General features: G+C 26.5%; 1 protein-coding gene across 2 annotated transcripts in view; it reads right to left on the bottom strand.

Moving 5' to 3' along the window:
* Window positions 1-249: 249 nt before the first annotated feature.
* The window catches only part of LOC107438807 (uncharacterized), a 33,824-nt gene continuing 15,398 nt past the window's right edge, over window positions 250-18,675 (bottom strand). Inside the window, exons 17-30 of one of the 2 annotated variants that reach the window (XR_015435464.1) lie at window positions 18,002-18,019; window positions 16,617-16,631; window positions 15,252-15,269; window positions 14,860-14,874; window positions 14,695-14,706; window positions 11,134-11,148; window positions 11,009-11,026; window positions 9,431-9,445; window positions 6,239-6,256; window positions 4,720-4,734; window positions 3,750-3,767; window positions 3,459-3,490; window positions 1,898-1,935; window positions 250-352 (exon numbers count right to left, since the gene is read on the bottom strand). Coding sequence is in view for 1 of the 2 variants with exons in the window: in XM_087167705.1 (XP_087023831.1) it covers window positions 1,910-1,935; window positions 3,459-3,473; window positions 3,750-3,767; window positions 4,720-4,734; window positions 6,239-6,256; window positions 9,431-9,445; window positions 11,009-11,026; window positions 11,134-11,148; window positions 14,695-14,706; window positions 14,860-14,874; window positions 15,252-15,269; window positions 16,617-16,631; window positions 18,002-18,019 (218 nt within the window). In the remaining variant the exon portion in view is untranslated. The remainder of the gene's footprint in view (window positions 353-1,897; window positions 1,936-3,458; window positions 3,491-3,749; window positions 3,768-4,719; window positions 4,735-6,238; window positions 6,257-9,430; window positions 9,446-11,008; window positions 11,027-11,133; window positions 11,149-14,694; window positions 14,707-14,859; window positions 14,875-15,251; window positions 15,270-16,616; window positions 16,632-18,001; window positions 18,020-18,675) is intronic. The other variant, XM_087167705.1, reaches the window with a different exon arrangement.

The raw sequence follows: 18,675 nt of genomic DNA, 5'->3' as shown, positions 1-18,675 counted from the left end.
TAGCCATATTTTGCCTGTCTATGGCCTCATTTTTCTTATATCTTAAAAAATGACTTAGGACATTTAAGCTTAAATATAAAAAGCTCCGAATATTCCTAAAATTGTTTTATTCACTTAAGAATAAAGAATACTCGTATGTAAAACTCTCAGACATCAAAATATAATTTTTTTTTTTAAAATCAGTCATGAAATCAAATGTAATATGTAGTAAGAATTTAAGGTGTTAGTAAAATGTATTACAGCAGCAAATTATTTAATAACACATACTTTATTCATTATTTTACATAAAATCCAATTTTAATTAGAATGCTTCTTGCACACGTCTTGCAATGTCTCGAACACGTTCTCAAATCTGAAAAAAAAAGGATTATTTCTTCTGACCTAACAACTTTAGCAAACATAACTACAAATATTTCATCACACATTGTTGCATCTATAAGAATTTAAAATTATCAATGAAAAACTACTATCACTTATACCTTGTCACTAAAAAGAAAAAAATCATTAATATTGCAAAAAGAAAATCGCAATAAAATATTTTAGGGCTTAGAACAAAGTGCTTTTCCAGCAATAAAAATATGTACTGTGAGGGATAATGTTAGCCCTGACGTTAATGATTAATTAAATGATATTAATTATTAATTAAAATCTATCACACCCCTGTAAGAAAAGTGGCACAAGTAAAAACACAGCAATTTCGTGGTTATGGCAATAAAAAAAATATGTATGAAGTGCCCATCAGCAAATCAAAAGAGTACAAAAGAATTTACCACCATAAATACTTAACTGAAATTTATAAGAAGATTGTGCTCCTTCAGAATAAGTTTTTTAGTATTAAGATGATTTTTCTCATGTGCTGCATTTTAGAGTTATGAAACTGTTCTTGCCAGGGTGCGATATGTTAATTGCTGATTAAAATGATATATTGAATTTAAATATTCTTTATCAGTTTTATGTTTAATATTTTTTCGGTTGATTATTTTTATTCTTCTTTATTTTTATACTTTTTTATATATTTCTGATTTTAATCAAAAAATAAATTTATTATTTTTCTTAAAAGGTAATTTTATTTTCAGTATGATTTTGAAGATTTATTTACGTTAAAATTAATTTTTAAATTGAAATATTACAGTTATTTCTTCTAAGTGAGAAAGCAGCAATATTTTAGTATAATGTATGAGAATTTTTTCATATGCTATATTACATTTTAATGCTACATTGCGTGTAACGAATGATACAAAATAATAATAAGGTGAGTGAAAAGTTGGAATTTTAGCTTCTTAGGAAATGTATTTTATTGCTAATGTAAATCAATTAGCGCAAATTGCATAATAAATGTAAAGTGTAATGTTTATAACAGCAATTATTTTCAATTATTTTCATTTATTTATAATTCGAAATTTTCAATTTCAGCATGTAACAAGTAGTCCGTGAACTCCAATTTTGCTGCTGGTCTTTTCCAAGCTGCTAGATTTGTCCAAGCTTTTCTGCATTTATTATCAAATATATTCTATTAGTCTCTAATAATAAGTGATGTAGATTAATAAGAAAAATTATTTATTTAATATCTGAAATTGAAATACTTTTTGCTTGAAAATGATATTCTTTTTAGCAATATTATTTCATATTTCTAAAATTTATCCTTCTTACTTTCCTAATAAAAATCATTTCAGTATTTCTCGATTAGCCGGGTACAAGAGAAAAGTAGATTAAGGTTCCCGGTTATGTTTTAAGTGGTACATTTACACATGCGGACGTAGTTCTTAAATGCCCCACCTCCCCAATAAAAAACCAAAATATATAAGTAAATAGAATAAAACGAAAATTGGTAGACAAACAAAAAAGTGTTAAAATTTATAATATTTAAATAAAATACTTAAAGCGAGAATTTATTTACCATATATCGAGCTTACAAGTCCGCAAGTAGACCAACAGCTGGAATTTTAAAGAACGCATGAATGTAATTATTACTAGAACAGATATACATACAAGTGATAATAAATTTTCATTAAAAATTTACAGTTTAAAAAAATGGTTAGATTAGAAATACATTTTAAAAATAAATATTTATCTTGAATATTTCATTAAGATTCTTCGAAGATCTCAGCTATAATGAACTATCTAAACTCAAATATTTCAAGAAATACTAGTTGGAACATTGCTGAAGTTTACATATTTGCATCAAATTTCAGAAGGTCTTTACATTTTACTTGTTATATGATTTACATGATATTAAAGTATATTATTTTTCATAAGATCTTCATTGTTTTTATTTAAATAAAATATATAAATTTCAATGTCATAAAATAAGAAAAATCGGGAATTTTACCAATTGTATTCATATTTTATGCAACGTGAATACTTATTATTTTAAATACTCTTCATATTCAATTTATTTAAAAAAAATTGAATCTTTTATAATTCAATGTTATTGAATCTATTTTTATAATGTAATTCAATATGTTTGCGCATAAGAACAAATTTTGCTCTTCCCAACTATTTTTCGTTTTCCAACATACGATTTTAAAGTAAAATAAATATTAAAAATAATATTTCAATGGATTAAAATCTAAATTTTTAAATACAGAATGACAGTAAATAATATAATATATTTACCCAGAAGCATTTCATTTTATAAATAATATTTCACATATTATGGAGCACTTTTTAAAATTAACTAAAGTTTGTTACTTTTTACGGAGCAATTTACAATTTCGCTATTTAACGCTTTTTAACTATTATAGATATAATAATAACCTCGCTAGAATTAGCTAGATTAAATTCTTATCAAACAATGCAACGCAGGAAGGTTTATTTTTTTTTGCTCTTCTTGGAATCATAGTAACCCTCTTCCTTCTCTCCCATGTGATAGTTACTAACAGAACACTTTATTTAAGCCAATAAGAGTGCTGCATTATTAATTGTTATATCTTACTTTTTACTCATCTTGTTTATATGTTTCTCTACTGCAAGATGATCATTTAAAAGTATATTGCTATAATAAGAATATCGTTCAGTTCAGTAAAATTTTTTCTTTTTCTTTAAGAACAGTTTTGAAATAAAAGTTTTTCAGATTTTTGCAACTCATCAATCATAGCTTTACTCTAGTTACGTGTTTTAGGGTGAAACTTGCCTCAGGGAGTTTCACGAAAACAGTACGTGCGCATGAACAACAATACAACATTTTTCTTAACATGTGTTTTTTAGAATGAAAAGAAACTATCAGAACGAAATAAAAAAAAAATTTCTCTTGAAAACGGTGAAAATAAATATTGTAAGTAAGTTTTCGAATGCTAATTCCTAACAACATATTTATCATATTGTAAAAGCAAGAAAACGTATTCCAAATTACTTCCAGTTGAAAACTTTGAAACTGTTTGCTGAGTTGTTTATGCTTTCTTAGTACAGATACAATTCATTGTTATAAAACTATGTTCAAAATTATCATTGGAACTTACCATTGCCTACAACAGCTAGAATTGAAAATTATCTGAATTAAATTTCTTTATTTACGAATTAATCGAAAAATATAAATATTTTATTATAAAAATTTAAGTATTTATATTTATGTGATTATCAAGCCATATGTCCGCAATTCATAAAATTAACAATCTTTAGAAAACAAATTCGTTCCTTAAATAGTAATTTATTTTGGGATTAAAAAAGTTGAAAAAGTAAAATTTTAAGTTTATTATTATAGCTTTTATATTCCTAATCATTGAAAATACTTTAAAATTAAAAATACTTACAACCAATTCCTCCGGCGGCTATAAATTATGAAAACAATTAGTCAATTAAATGGTTAAGTAATTTTATTTTTACATTTTTGACTTAAAATCAGTTTTTGTGCTACTTTTTCAAAATTCACATTTGCTATGTACGCTAATGTATTCAATCAAAATTGAAATAAATGTGAAAACGTACTCTTTTTTTTTATCTTATATGATTATTGTTTATCTCTTATTTATATCTAGTTCAAATTTATTTAACCAGTATTCTTTCAGAATACTATTATATATTGGAAGCTTCAAATTTTTTAAGAATTTTTTTATCCAAGATAAATTATTTTATCAAAATCAAATGAATGGTTTGGGTGAAGAAAAACATTAAGAAAACATTGGGTGAAGAATTTGAAGAAAAACATTAGAATTAAATTTTCTGAATATTTTTACATACGAAGAAAAACATTAGAATCACGTTTTGAATAAATAAAAATGTCCAATTGGTTTCGGTGCTAAATAATTTTGAAATCTGAAATTAGAAATCAGAAATAACAACGTGTGTTCAATAGTTTGGTTTTTCATTTAATTTCTTGCACCTCGAAATCTTCTTTCTATTATTTAAGAGATTGGTTTAGGATGCAAATTTAAGGGGAAGTGCAGAGCAGATGTCAAAAATTTTGAAAATGTCTTTATTCGCTAAAAATTTAAATATTGTATTAAAAATATAAACACAATTGATAGAAAGGTAAAGTGTCAAAATTAAGAAGAGCTGTTCTATTTGGTCATTTTACAGTTTTTATTTTAAAATTGTCTATAAAACAATAACCGTTGAAGAGATTCTCGTTCAAGGTGTTTTAAAAATCTTCTCTTTCATTGAATAATATTTTCATAACGACTTTTCTTATGAAGTAATTATGAGTATTTTCTCTAGTTTTTAAGAAAATAATGAATTGAAGGAAAATTTTAATATTTGCGATTCGATTTAGCAATTACTTACCTCCTCCAACAAGAGCTGTAATAAAAAATTTGAAAAAGTTTAAAAAAAAATTTGATCAGTTAGATGTAACATAATTTAATTTTCACCTAAAACATGGCAATTTTCTATTTTTTTGTAATTTTTTATTCTAATATTCTTAAAATTTTAATTTTGTGAAAAATTTTAAAATTCATAAAATATGACACACTAAAATATAGTGTGATTACGTGATTAACAATATAATTTCATTATAATATTAATTGTAAGTTTAATTATAATATTATTATATTAAGTGCGTTATAAAATTAACTATATAGTAAATATTTTACGAGATTGCTATTCTTTTGAGCAGAGTCAAGGTTAACTGATAATTATACAGATTTGTAAATTTAAGTCAGATAATTTTATATTAATTTATTTATTTTAATTATTTCTGATCAAATCAAATGCCCTGACCAAAATTCCAAACTCATTCCTTCACTGTTTAAGATTTAAAAATAATTGTATCTTGGTATTGTATTTTAACACCGTATCAAACTATAGTAGAAGCTAAGGGCTCTCAAGGTGCCAGTATTTTTTATATAAAGTCTTAGGAAGCCAAAAAACTGATGTACTATAATTTTTATAGTAATAGTAACTTTAAAATCCTTCAATCAATTTGATTAGATAGATAATACTGTAAAAACCACAGTATAAACTTTTATGATTAAAATGCCTGATTGGTTGATTGAATGTAGGGTTTAGTGGCACAAGGTTATGATTAAAATGGAGTTCACACTGAGAAAAAAAATTACGGTTAAAACTTACAGTTACTTACAGGTAAATATTGCAGTTCTTCTAACTCCATGGATAAACAAAAAATCTCCATAATTTTACAGGCGTAGCTTTAGTATTGATTTTTACAAAATCAATAAGAAAATATGGCTTTATAATATGTGATAAAATTTCGTAAATGTGGTAAAGCTGGATAACTTTATCATGATACCTTGGAGCATATCATGAAAGCCATTTATTCGGTTATATTTACTTTTCAGGTTTGTATTTCTAATAAACGTGTGTTTATGAGCATTATAAGTATAAAAACCTGATTTTAAGGTAAATTTTTACTAAGTGAACGGAAAAAGTACCAAATGGAAAATTTATTCACCTTATATTTTGGCTTTATTATCCCAAACTAAGTTTCTCTAGCAGAAATGTCGTTACCATACATCGCTGATTTTTTATTAGGTTTTTTCTCAGTGTACGGATGCTGCACTCAATGCTCTTTTTACTTTTAACAGTAATTTGATATCAAAATCTTTGCATTTAGTCTAACAGAATTCGTAGAAATATTAAGTTTTCATATTTTTTTGCCTCAAATAATAAGTCTATCCCAAACAAAATATCAACAAAAACGGTTGTTGAAATAGGGTTGTCTAGCATTTTAAAAAGACCTTCAATTACTTTCGCTTAATCAAGTTATTCATTCCCCATTGTTTTTATTACTTTTTAAATTTTATTTAAATTTTAAAATACCAAATTTTACTTTTTTTATACTTACCACCGAGTGTATCTGCAACTGAAAGTGAGAAAAAATTTATATTTTAAGTTTAAAAAAAACATAATATGGAGAGAAAAAAAATTCGTTTTTTTCTTAGTTTCCTGCCAAGACATCATTGTTAACCTTCAAAAAACCGTTTTTTATATCAAAATGGCCATCTGGATACAAACTTTTGTCATTCGGATATCAAAAGGGCAGATTTGTTGAGCTTTCCTCTTAAGGGCACCTAATTCGGTGGGCCCATGTTGCTCCCACATTAAGAAGAACAAATAGTTATGTGAAGAGGAGAAAAGAACTTCAATGCGTTATCAGAGATTCGAGCGCTAGATCTCGAGGTCAGTTCCCTGACCTCGAGATACATCGACCGGCATCTTCGCAAAACTTTAAATGCATGTGCATATATCCCTTTTACTTGATTTATGTACAAAAAATTATGCTTTTTGATGCTTCATGCTTTTATTAAAAAGTAAATCTGCTTAAATGTAAAAAAATAGAATTTTTTATAAAACAAAATTGTTTCAAGCATTCAGATTTTAATTATTTAAGAAATCGTTTGCATTTCAATTTATTTCTTTGTTTATTTATTTAATTTTTAACCATTTGCAAAATGGGTCTTGGTTTGGATTTTATAGCGTCCTCACTTTTCAACTACACTACTCAAGAGTAATAGTAAACCGTGCGCATGCGTTGCTATGGCGACTGTTGCTGTTTGATTTTTTTTAAATCTATTTTTTTCACTTTAAATTTTGTTATGCATTGAGTTGGTGAGCTTATTTTTGCGATATGGGACCAGAGAGATCCTATAAATACTTCTTGAGATGTTAATTAAACAGAATTTCATAATTTGAACGATAATTTTGCTTTTATTGTTTTACTAAGAATCAAACTACATTATTTTATTAAGAATTCTAAACTACAGTTCAAACTGGATCGTTTTCAACTCTAATTCAGGTGAATATCACAAATAAAGAGGATCCAAATTGATAGACACGGTCTCAAAAGTTATAGTTGATGCAAGAAAAAAAACGATGGCAAGGCCTAAACTTACGGAGGCTGAAAAAGCCAAGGTCAAAGAATGTAGACGGGAATACCTCAAGAGTTACAGACAAACGGAAAAACGAAATGATTCCGTTCGCAAGTGGAAACATGAAGCCCATCCCTCACAAAAGTGCCAAAGTGGTTATGGCGGAGGTAGTTCTCCACCAGTAGCCGCCAATATTAGTATAGTGGAAAATAACTTCATGATTGTTCATTTTGGCCATTAATGAATGGATTAAGCAATTAACAGTCTCCAGGAAAGAATATACAAATTGTTTCATGAAATTTAGATTTTATTAAGCATAATTTTGCATGATAGAGAATGGCCATTTCTTAATAAAAAGGATAAAATCAGAATACTCTCTATTGAGAGATCATACAACCAGAATATCATTTTCTGACGGTTAGGTATTGAGACTGGGGAGGCCCGTAAGGGCACTCCCAGCCTCCAAAATTTGAAATTAGAAGTCTATATATTTATTCCTAACGGACAGAGAAAGTATGGGTAGGAGATCCAAAATTGGCGAATTATCAAAATATACCATAGTCAAAACAAAGCCTACCAGCATATCAATATTGGGTTTAAAAGAGCACCTTGGCGATCACGAGTCGCCAACAAATTTATGAGAATTATTACAACCATGCAACAGAAACATTTAGTGGTTAGAAATTTAGAATAAAATGTCATTAATAGATTTTGTTTTCCATAAGAGGCGACAGTGAATTAATAAGTCTGCCTAGTAATGAAATAAAAAGTATCCGTTACATTGATCTATAAGAGAAGAATAAATATTTTACGTTCGTTTTAAAAGATTAAGTCTTTGATTTATTTTAAATATAATTCTATTAATAAAAATAAACTTAAGAAAGGAAAGATATTTTAAAAGGATAGAAAATAAATATGTAATGCCAATTGTGGGATCAGAGTGGTTGAGAGAATTGTACCCAACCGAAGAGCGAACGGTGACTCTCCGAACCCATTTGATGCAAATACGAGAACTGGGTGTTGATCACCAGTTAGGGATAAAAAGATCCGTTGTCAACGTACCCAATAATTTGCACAAGACCGTAGATAATACGCAATATAAATTGTACATTCACTATTCATATAAAATTAAACAAAATACCTAGCTTCGAAATCAAATTTAATTTACGAACTTGTGAATCCGAAACGGTATGATGCAGCTTACTATCTCCATCAAACACCATTGTACCAATCCAAAAATGTTATTGATCTTGATTGGCTGTTCAATGTCTATTCAGTCATCAAAAGAATTTACACAGAATGTGTGTAAGGTGTATAGTTAAATATGTCTGTGAAATTGTGTACTGAGCAGCTCAGGATTAACAGTTAAAGATGTCCAAGATGAAAACACCATAAACTTGCTTTCCCGAAAAATATTAGATAACACCCATTTTGGTAATGGGTAACCAGAGATAGCCTGGCGGTGATCACAATTTTCTTCATTTTGAATTGGATCATATTTTTTAATTTCTTTTTTTCATTTTAGTTTGATTTTTTTATTTTATACTATTTGTTAATGCATCTATAAGCCAGTGAAAGTAGGTAAAAACAATTAAATAATAAATATTCGTTCACTAGAAAAATGCAAGTTGTTCCTTTTTTTAGTACTCAAATATTTTTGCGCTTTGGACAATGCAAAAACAATCCTTAATAACTTTTGATCTTATGATGGAATTTTAAGTAAAAAAGGAAACTTTCATTAATGGGTCTCTAAGACTCAATTTTAATGGTTCAATGGCATAATTTCAAAAATACTAATTAGTTAGTGATGACGACTCAGCTGACCCAAAATCGTACTTCAGAGAAGACCTATCTTTTTTTTAGGGATTTATATTCTTAACTCTCAAAATATGGGGTTAGCCGGATTCTGGAAAATATGGTTCTAATTGTTCTAATTATTTAGTAAGAGATGGGACCAAAAGTTTAAACTTTTTTTTTTGAGTTCAAACTTAACATTAAAAATGTTGAAAAATTAATTATTCTAGAAATACATCTTGCAAATATAAGTGATTTAATAATTAAATATATACCGAAAGCAAAGTATTTTTAGTACCAAAATTCTGTTTTTAAATTTACACCAAGTACAAGATTCAAAAAATTTCCAACAAAAAACTTATAACTTTACTTACCACTTGTTACTGCCGCTGTAAAAATTATATTTTATGCAATTTCATAACATATAGATTACAGTTTTTTCAATTGAAATTAATTGTTGTATAAAAATTATACAATGTATGGAATTAGAAACGTATTTTTTCCTCCTGAATTTAGTTTTACATTTCTAAATTGAGGCGAAATTTTCAAAAAGTAGATACTTTTATTTTATATATCGTAATATCTACTGTTATAATATATCCTTATATGTTCGATAACATCATTGCACGTATTATTTATATCATTTTTATATAGTTTTTGCGTTTTATTTAAACTTGCTATCTTAGGAATTTATATTTGCCTGCATTCAAATATGTTATTGTGCCAAATTTATAAAAAACGATGCAACAATTTTAGAAATATAATTGTAAGAAATTACGGTGACATAAATTTATACCAAAAAATTTGCCGTACCTAAATTAATTAAAAAATTAAGTCATATTAATTAAAAAAATTAAGTAAAAAACTTCCAAAAGCGTCATTATTACTAATTTTCAAAATATATATTGTCTAAAATGTTAATACTTATATCTCTACTAGTAATTTAATGTGATGTTGCTCTTAAAGAAACTCTAACGACTTAAATTTCTTTTTCACTGAAAATGAGATCAAAACTACCAAAACATGGTAAACCGTGTTTCGGGCAGTAGGGAAACACCAAACAGCTCAGTAATTTTTTTAAAAAACGCTACGTTAATGAATTTGGTAAAACTAAAACAAACATGATTTTATAATATGTGACAAAACTTGGTAAATGTTATGACATCTTAGAGCATGGCAAAAATAAAATTTATTTGGTTAAATTTACTTTTGAGATTTTTTTACTATGTGTGTGGTTTAAGTTACTATAATTAAGTAAATGTCTTTTAAACGTTTTAAAAACGCTAAGTTTGTTGTTTTTTTATTTCGGGAAAAGTGTTGCCATACAAATGGAAAAATTGCAAATAGATAAATACCGTATAATTTGGTTTTTGTAATCATAATTAAGATCTTTTTTACTAAAAATACCATTTACCAACGGTATGGTAAATTAATTAGACTTTTTTTTGACTATGTGACTGATGTTCAATTTTGCTATTGTTTCAAAATTTTATTTCGATTAAAGTTTTATACTAAGCGTTTTTTTTCATACGAGAAAAATAAATTCAGATTCAAACTTCGGCAAATAACATCCCTCAGGATGTATCCTAATAATTATTCTATTTTCTTTCATATTTTAATGCATTCATTATATACACCAGACAAAACTAATGAAACTTTATAGATTATGCAAATTGAGTTGAGTTATTGAAGTTACTATTTTGGCACTTCCATTATTCAATCTTTCGCATAATTTTTTGTTGTTAAAAAAGTAGGAGTTTTGATAAATCGACTCCAAATTTTAGCACTTAGACATGAAGTAGATTTTGTTATTTCTGTTCATATTTCTTCCCTCTGAAATGAATATTCTTATTAAAAAAGTATTTATTTTTAATTGTACATTAAGGGAAATCAAAATCTAGAACCTTTAAGAGCTAAATAAAAAAATACTATGAATAATAAAAAATACTTACTGCCAGCTATGTCGGCAACTGTAAAAAATAAAAATGAGAATTATTAGTTTAAAATTACAATATAACTACGCAAATGCCCCAATAAGCAGTTAAATTAAAAAATCTCTAACACATAAATCACTTACCTCCTCCAACGAGATCTAAAAAGAAAAAGGTGTAGATACGTTATTTTATTTGAGAAATATATATATATATATATATATATATATATATATATATATATATATATATATATATATATATATATATATATATATGGGTGATTCTTTGGAAACATGACAATTCGGACCATGAATGTTCTTCAAATTTGAAGTCTTCAAAATAATCTAATTTTTTTGTATACTTATTTAGTTACATTTATTAATATCTTACAGACAGCAGTGTAATTTATTGACGTTTGCTCAAGAAAAAAAAAATAGAAATTCACCGATTCTTGAATACCAGGAAAATGACATATTATAAGCTAATATGACTTATTAGCTATATGACATATAAGCTAATATGACATATCAGCTGTAATATGACATATTATAGCTGACATATTAAATTAATCATATATGTCATTTTAGGCTAATAGTAAGTAACTCAACTTAAGCCTTTATGTTAGATGGGCCATAAATTGCTTAAATTGATTCTTTTTATCCACTGTAGAAAGAATCAAAAATACTTTTGTTGCTGATATGTACAGAATAAAGTTGTGTATAACAATCAATCATTAAATAAATAAATAATTTTGAGTACATTCAAGCATATTACAATCATACATAAACTTGGTATTAGGTTAATATTTGCTTTCCCTCTTTACAGTACGCTGTTTAAAAAATTTTCTGGTAACACTTCAATGTCCTGCCATTCCGAAGCCAGGATAATGACAAATTTGCCATTTTATAGCATTTAACTTTAATTTAATTTAACATTTTGGTCTAAGACGTTTACATTCCGCAGAAAACACCAGGATTTCTTTAAATAACTCCGATAAATCTATGTAGTTTATATTATTAATAATTTTAAGAAGACAGGAAAATGACAACATAAAAACCTACTCACCTTGAAAAAATTTTTTAAATAGATTTTGAACCAGAAAGTTGGTTCTTTATTCATGCAATAAGACATGTTCAGATAAGATGGTATTGAATCAATCTATTAACATAAGATATTAAATGCTGGGGCTATCTATTTAGGTTATAAATTACTAAATATAAGTTGCCAGGTAAATAACAGATTTTCATGTGAAAAACAAATTATTGACAAAAATAATTATTTTAAACGAAGTTTTTGTAAATAATACCCTCTGCGTATAGTCTAGAAATGCTTACAACGGTTGAGATAAAAAAAATAGATATTGAAAAAGCTAGTTATTATTGGAAATATTGTTTGTGATATACCAAAGTCATGATATTTGAAATTCAATGAAATTTTATACTATCATGATAGTGCAAAACAGTCGATGGTAGTACAAAGTCATTTTAAAATGCTAACAATGCTATTTATTAAAATTTTAAAAAAAAGTTCTTTTAGTAGTATAATATTAGAACTTCGAGCAAGAGACTGTAAATTGTCAGATTTCGTGAGACTCACCCATATATATTATAAGATCTATTTACTAGTAGACATATTACTAGACATATTTTGAAGTAGGAAAATATTTAATAAAGAAATTAATTTCTTTATTTGGAGTGAAAATATAATATCCCATTCGTTTGCTTTTTTATGCTTATTATTAAAATTAAATAAACATAAATTCGAATCAAAATTTTAATTTTATTTTAAATACGATTGAATATTTATTATGACTTCTTATGCAAGAAAAGGAAAAATATATAATTGAACAAGTAAAATTTAGCATTCCCGACTGCAAATTTCAAATTATTTTTAAATAGCTAGCCTAACATCTTGATGTATATATTTTATTCAGTGAACCAATTATATAAAATATATTAAGAATTTTCTTTTTACATCAGAGATAAAACAGAAACATCAGAGATATACTCACTACCTGATATGAAAAATAAAACAAAAAAGTGATTATAAGCTCAAAATAATAAGTAAACATTTACGCATTGATTTTTGAAGTATAAAATATTAATTTAAAAGTTATATATTTTATAGTGTTCTTATAACTTTGAAATTAAGAAATAATAGTGAAACTCCTGTAACACACACACACACATATATATATATATATATATATATATATATATATATATATATATATATATATATATATATATATATATATATATATATATATATATATATATATATATATATATATATATATATATATATATATATATATATATATATATATATATATATATATATATATATTATCTTAGTAAGATATCTGATGGCCTCGGATACTAATGCATATTCATGTAGTCCACATAACTATAGAAGAGTCCATGTGGGATATTATCTCTCTCTTCTCTCAAGGCGATTTTCAGATCCTGCACGGTTTGAAAGGGCTTCCTTGTGAAACACATCTGCCAAGGACTTTCTAGGCATATTCTATAATATTTAGGTTTGAAGAGTTTAAACGCCCTTTCATACTGTCAATAACTTCTAATGCGCCCGATTCCTCAGTGTGCTTAATAATCATGCACTGTCACCCTTGGACAGAACGTTTGAACGTACTGCACCCCTAAGAAGGCAAACATGATCCACAATAAAATCTCTTCAATACCACAGGGATGTAATGTTACTTTACTAAACGATGTGAAGTGGTGTTCAGCCTTTTTGCTTGATGTCTTCCCATATAGGCACATCTAGGCCATACCTATAACGCTTATGAATCTATTGCTGGATCTAATATACCCCCGCCTTGCTCCAGAATACTTCGTAGCCTGAAATACTTGGGCATCGAAGAACATCACGCTAGGAAACTGCTGGTTACCCCTATCAATTTGTTCCTTACACCAACGCAATCTTTCTTGTTGATGGTGTGGTAAAATAAGGTTGCAGGGAAAAGCTTTCCACTCATGCAAGCTAATTTGGTTTCATCACCTTGAGATTATTCTGGGTAAAACAAGTGTACCGGTTCCGGTTGCAAGTTTTGCAGCTATCTGCCAAGGAATAAAATATCTGTTCTCATTTGCTGCTAGGAATACATATCGTTCGTCTTGAGTTCTTGTCATCTTACAACGACCACCAACATCTTTTCGCAAAGCATTCGACTTTCAGCTGTCTATTTTGAGCGAGAGTTGACATTTTTGACTATCCCATGATTGCGAGCACAGTAGTAAAATTCCGGTCGACTAACTACCCATCCAGAAAAGTAAAAACTCAAGTGTTAACAAACTCAAAACTTTTGCTAACATTTTGCGCTTAATTATTGTAACACCACACACGGACTCTACACTCTACTTTACACTATACTTTACTCTTTGCTTTACACTTTATTTTACTGTTATTGATCTGCTGTCAAAAACGCTACTTTGCATTAATCAGTTGTTCCTTTAAATTTTTCAGGCAGTGTAATTATGTGAAAAGTAAGTTTAATTATGTTATATATATATATATATATATATATATATATATATATATATATATATATATATATATATATATATATATATATATATATATATATATATATATATATATATATATATATATATATATATATATATATATATATATATAGATTTAGGAAAGCATTATAATATAATGAAGTAAAATATAATTACCAGTCTGGACTGAAAAAAACAAAAGACGCAACAATTTTTTTTAATGTAAGATGAAGTTATTTATTACTTATGACAAAAAAGTGATGTTTTCATAACGTATCACATTAATAAAAATTTAAATATGAATAAAAATTTTTGAATTAAGCATTTCAAAGTACTTACTTGCTGAAGCAGCCTCTGCAATAAAAATAAATAAATAAAAAAATTGCGTATAAATAAATTTGACTATTGAATCAATCGACATATTATTTTTATCAAAAATTTCATTTATTTAAGCAAAGTTTTAGGAAAATGTTTGTTAATCATATAAAAATTGCAAATAATGTTAAGAATTTTCAAATAAAAAAATATTTTGATGATTAATTTAATACGTGACATAATTCAATAAAGACTATCATATCCAAATTTCAGATAAATGATCACTTCAGATATAAGAACAATGATTAAGATACATTTTAAAAATTATGCATAGAAATCCTGTATGTAAGCAAGCTTTAGTTAACTAAATAAATTTATTACTTTAACCATAGTGATTAATGTAAAATGGATCTTACCGTCAGCGATTTTTCCAACTGGGAAGAAATATCAAGTGAGAAGATAAATAATGGATTTAAAGACTAATATATCATTACTAACTACTAAAATAAATTAACAGCATTCTTTATTTGTTGATCGTAGGTTCAACTCATTATAAGACAGTTGGATAGGGAGGTTAAGGTCTCATGAAACCCTAGACACAATGTCTAACATAATTATTTATAAAAACAAATAATATAAAAATTAAAGAAGAAAAGGTATAAAAAGAAAAACAAATAAATTGTTTAAAAAAATTAAAACTAAACATTCCTTGAAATTTATTTTAGGTTTCTTTTACTCATCTAGGGAAAGGGGTTTCAAACTGAATTTTTAGACTTTTAATTTTTTTCCCTAAGATATTTTTGATTTATCAGATCAGAATTTCAATAAGTTTTCCAATTCCTCTAGACTTGAATTTATTTATTGCAAGAAAAATAGTTAAAAAGCTGATGGCAAAATTTACAGCTTTCTATAGGGTGAATTAAGGTCTCATAGATAATATATTCTTCTAAGAGTGCTTATTTCATCTGAACAATGTTGGTTTCTGAGATGTAGATGAAATCTGCCATCCTTTCAATTTTTTGCTTAGAATTATAGGCTAACATTTATAGATTTGTTGATATAGTTGTTTGCAATTATAGTTAAATGATAACCTATAATTGACATTTATAGGTAAAACTATAATTGTGTTTTCCAATCATTGAACAAAATTTACCAAAGGTTTTATTATTAATATACTTTGCATAATGACTCATACGTTTACTAAGACAGTTGTTTTAGTATTTCAATAAAATGATTTTGCAAGTAAGTGAAATTTGAAAAAAAAATCCTTTATATTGTATTTGCTTTATTTCAAAAGATAAATTATTATAAAAAATATAGAGTACATAAAAAGTTCACTCATTGTTAGCTTTGAAACGGAAATCTCGTATGCTGCAGATATTTTTGAAACTATTGGAACTTTAATTTCTTAATTATTGTACAGTATCATAATAAATATTTGGGAATAACTGAAATGTGATTCTAGCAAGTTTAAAATTTTTTTTATCTCAATTTATACTTATAACTCTATTTTTAAAATAATTATTTAAATTAAGATGTCAAAACCTACAGATAAAGTTTCGATTAATATCGAAATTGGATGCAAGCAATTTTCTGATTTAATCATATTTTTGTTATATTAAGCAAGTTATTCCCCCTCTTAGATCCAAAAAAGGGTAATATTTTTTTTCAAGTTATAAAAACTGAAATCAATAATACTTGTAAAGAGAGAATTACAAAGCAGTTTTCAAGCAATAATAAAAAAAATAATTTAAAAAAATATATAAAGTACAAATATTTACCTCCACAAGCAAGATCTGAAAATAAAAATTTTCAATATTATATATTTTAAATTTGTATGTCCAAGCAATAACAGAGCTTTGGAAATTATTATATTAATCAGAAAACAATATAAACATTCTTAAATGTATCGGTATTCAATCTACCAGTTTTAAATAATCAAATAATAACTAATGCACTTCTACTTAACACGATTTTAGAATAGAAATGATGAAATATGTGCTTTTGCAACCAGTTACTGCATTTTCCTTAATTTTTATTAATGAAAATATAATATTATGCATCGCAGATTTAAACTATGCAAAGAATTCAAAATCCTAAGCCTCTTTAATAATTTCTAAGATTAAGTAAGTGGATTACAGATTCCTACCACAAATTTGAAAAGAAAAAAAAAACAAGAAACAAAAATATAAAGTTCTACCTCTTGGCCATGAGATTTGTTTAGGAGAAAATGATAATAACAAAAATATGTAAATTCGCCTTGTTTATGACGAACTGGTTTTCGTATAATCATGCGTATAACCATAATCGTATAATCATTTTTAATATAATCAAATGATTTGATTTCCAGTAATAAATAATGAAATATTTATTCAATCGTTTTGTTTAGTCAAAACATATAATATTTCGAAATTTATAAATTTCATTAGTATAATTTAATATTTAATACAGAAAAAAAATCTTCTTAGGGTAATTTAATAACATATTGCTCATTTTTAATTCCAATAATTAATATTCATTTTCTCTTTCGCTTCCTTCGTGTATTTTTATGTATGTCAAATATTATTTCAGCTATTACAAAAATTACTTCAATATATTGTGCATTAGGTGGAGTTCAGTATTACGTATTAATTTTTAATGATAATTCATTGACAATAATTGCACACCGCAATTAAGATAGAAGAGCAGAAATCATTTTATTCGCACCTTGTTCATATCGTCCAAACCGTTCTGAGAGATTTCTGGTTATGTTTAAACAGAAGACGTTATTTCAAAAGACAAACAATCGAGATTAGGGAAAGTGCAGTCCAATCAGAATGCACATTCCTCACCTAACACCTTGACTGGGTGATATTTAAATTTATAAATGTACTTTTATTGTCTGTAATAATTTTTTCCAACTTTATCTTTTCACCGGCAGTAATGTCAATAAAATATAATTAAAATTTTCGCATAATTTATCCAGCTGAATAAAGTTTTTCTAATCTTATAAATAACATAAAGAAAGCAAAGAATAAAGAATATAAAGAAAGCAATATAAAGAAAGCAGAGCGATCAAACTGTTCTTTCTCTGCCTTCCAAACTGCTTGAGCAGTTGATAAATTTTACAACATTCATTCGTAACAAATATTTAAATTCTAAAAAGAATGTATCAAAATGCTCTTACCATCTATTCCGTTTCCAACTAGAAAAAGTAAAATTTAACAATAAATATTGGTAAATGGTGGATTGTAAATGGCATGTTTATACTTTCATTTAGTTCATCATTGTTTACACAAGAAAATTTATATAAAGTACTGGAACTGCATTATTAATCAAACAGACAGATTTCAAATAAATATCGGGTACACTGTTAGTTTCTTTAAATGATTATTGAAAAATTGTTAAAGAGTAATGGCAGAATGAAATCGATTTAGAGAATGTTTTGCTAGCTTTGTGATCTACTAAGTATTAAATGAGAAGAATTGAGGTAAATAAGAATCTCGTAATTTTCCTATTATACTTCATTGTAATGGCCAGTTCAAAAGCATAAAAACAGTTCATAATAGGGAAGTGCCTTTTGCGACATTTGACGACCTTCCTGAACATGCTTTCTATGCCATTTTAAATCTGATAATAAACCCTTAATCACTTTATTTGCCGTAGTATTTACGCGACACTCTGTCCCATATAACAATTTTAAACTTCTGCATTTCGACAAAAAAATAGACTGAAAATGTAATTTAAAAAAAAATAAAGCCCGTAACATGGGGAGGAAAAAAATTGCAGATTTTAAATCAGCGACACAAAAAGTATCAAAAATCTGATGAAACATCTGATGCAAAAAAAAAATTCCCAGCG

Source organism: Parasteatoda tepidariorum, chromosome 7 (assembly GCF_982258835.1).
Source record: "Parasteatoda tepidariorum strain Cologne lab strain chromosome 7, Ptep-v5.0, whole genome shotgun sequence".
Classification (NCBI taxonomy): domain Eukaryota; kingdom Metazoa; phylum Arthropoda; class Arachnida; order Araneae; family Theridiidae; genus Parasteatoda; species Parasteatoda tepidariorum.
This window is presented reverse-complemented; position numbering and strand designations above follow the sequence as displayed.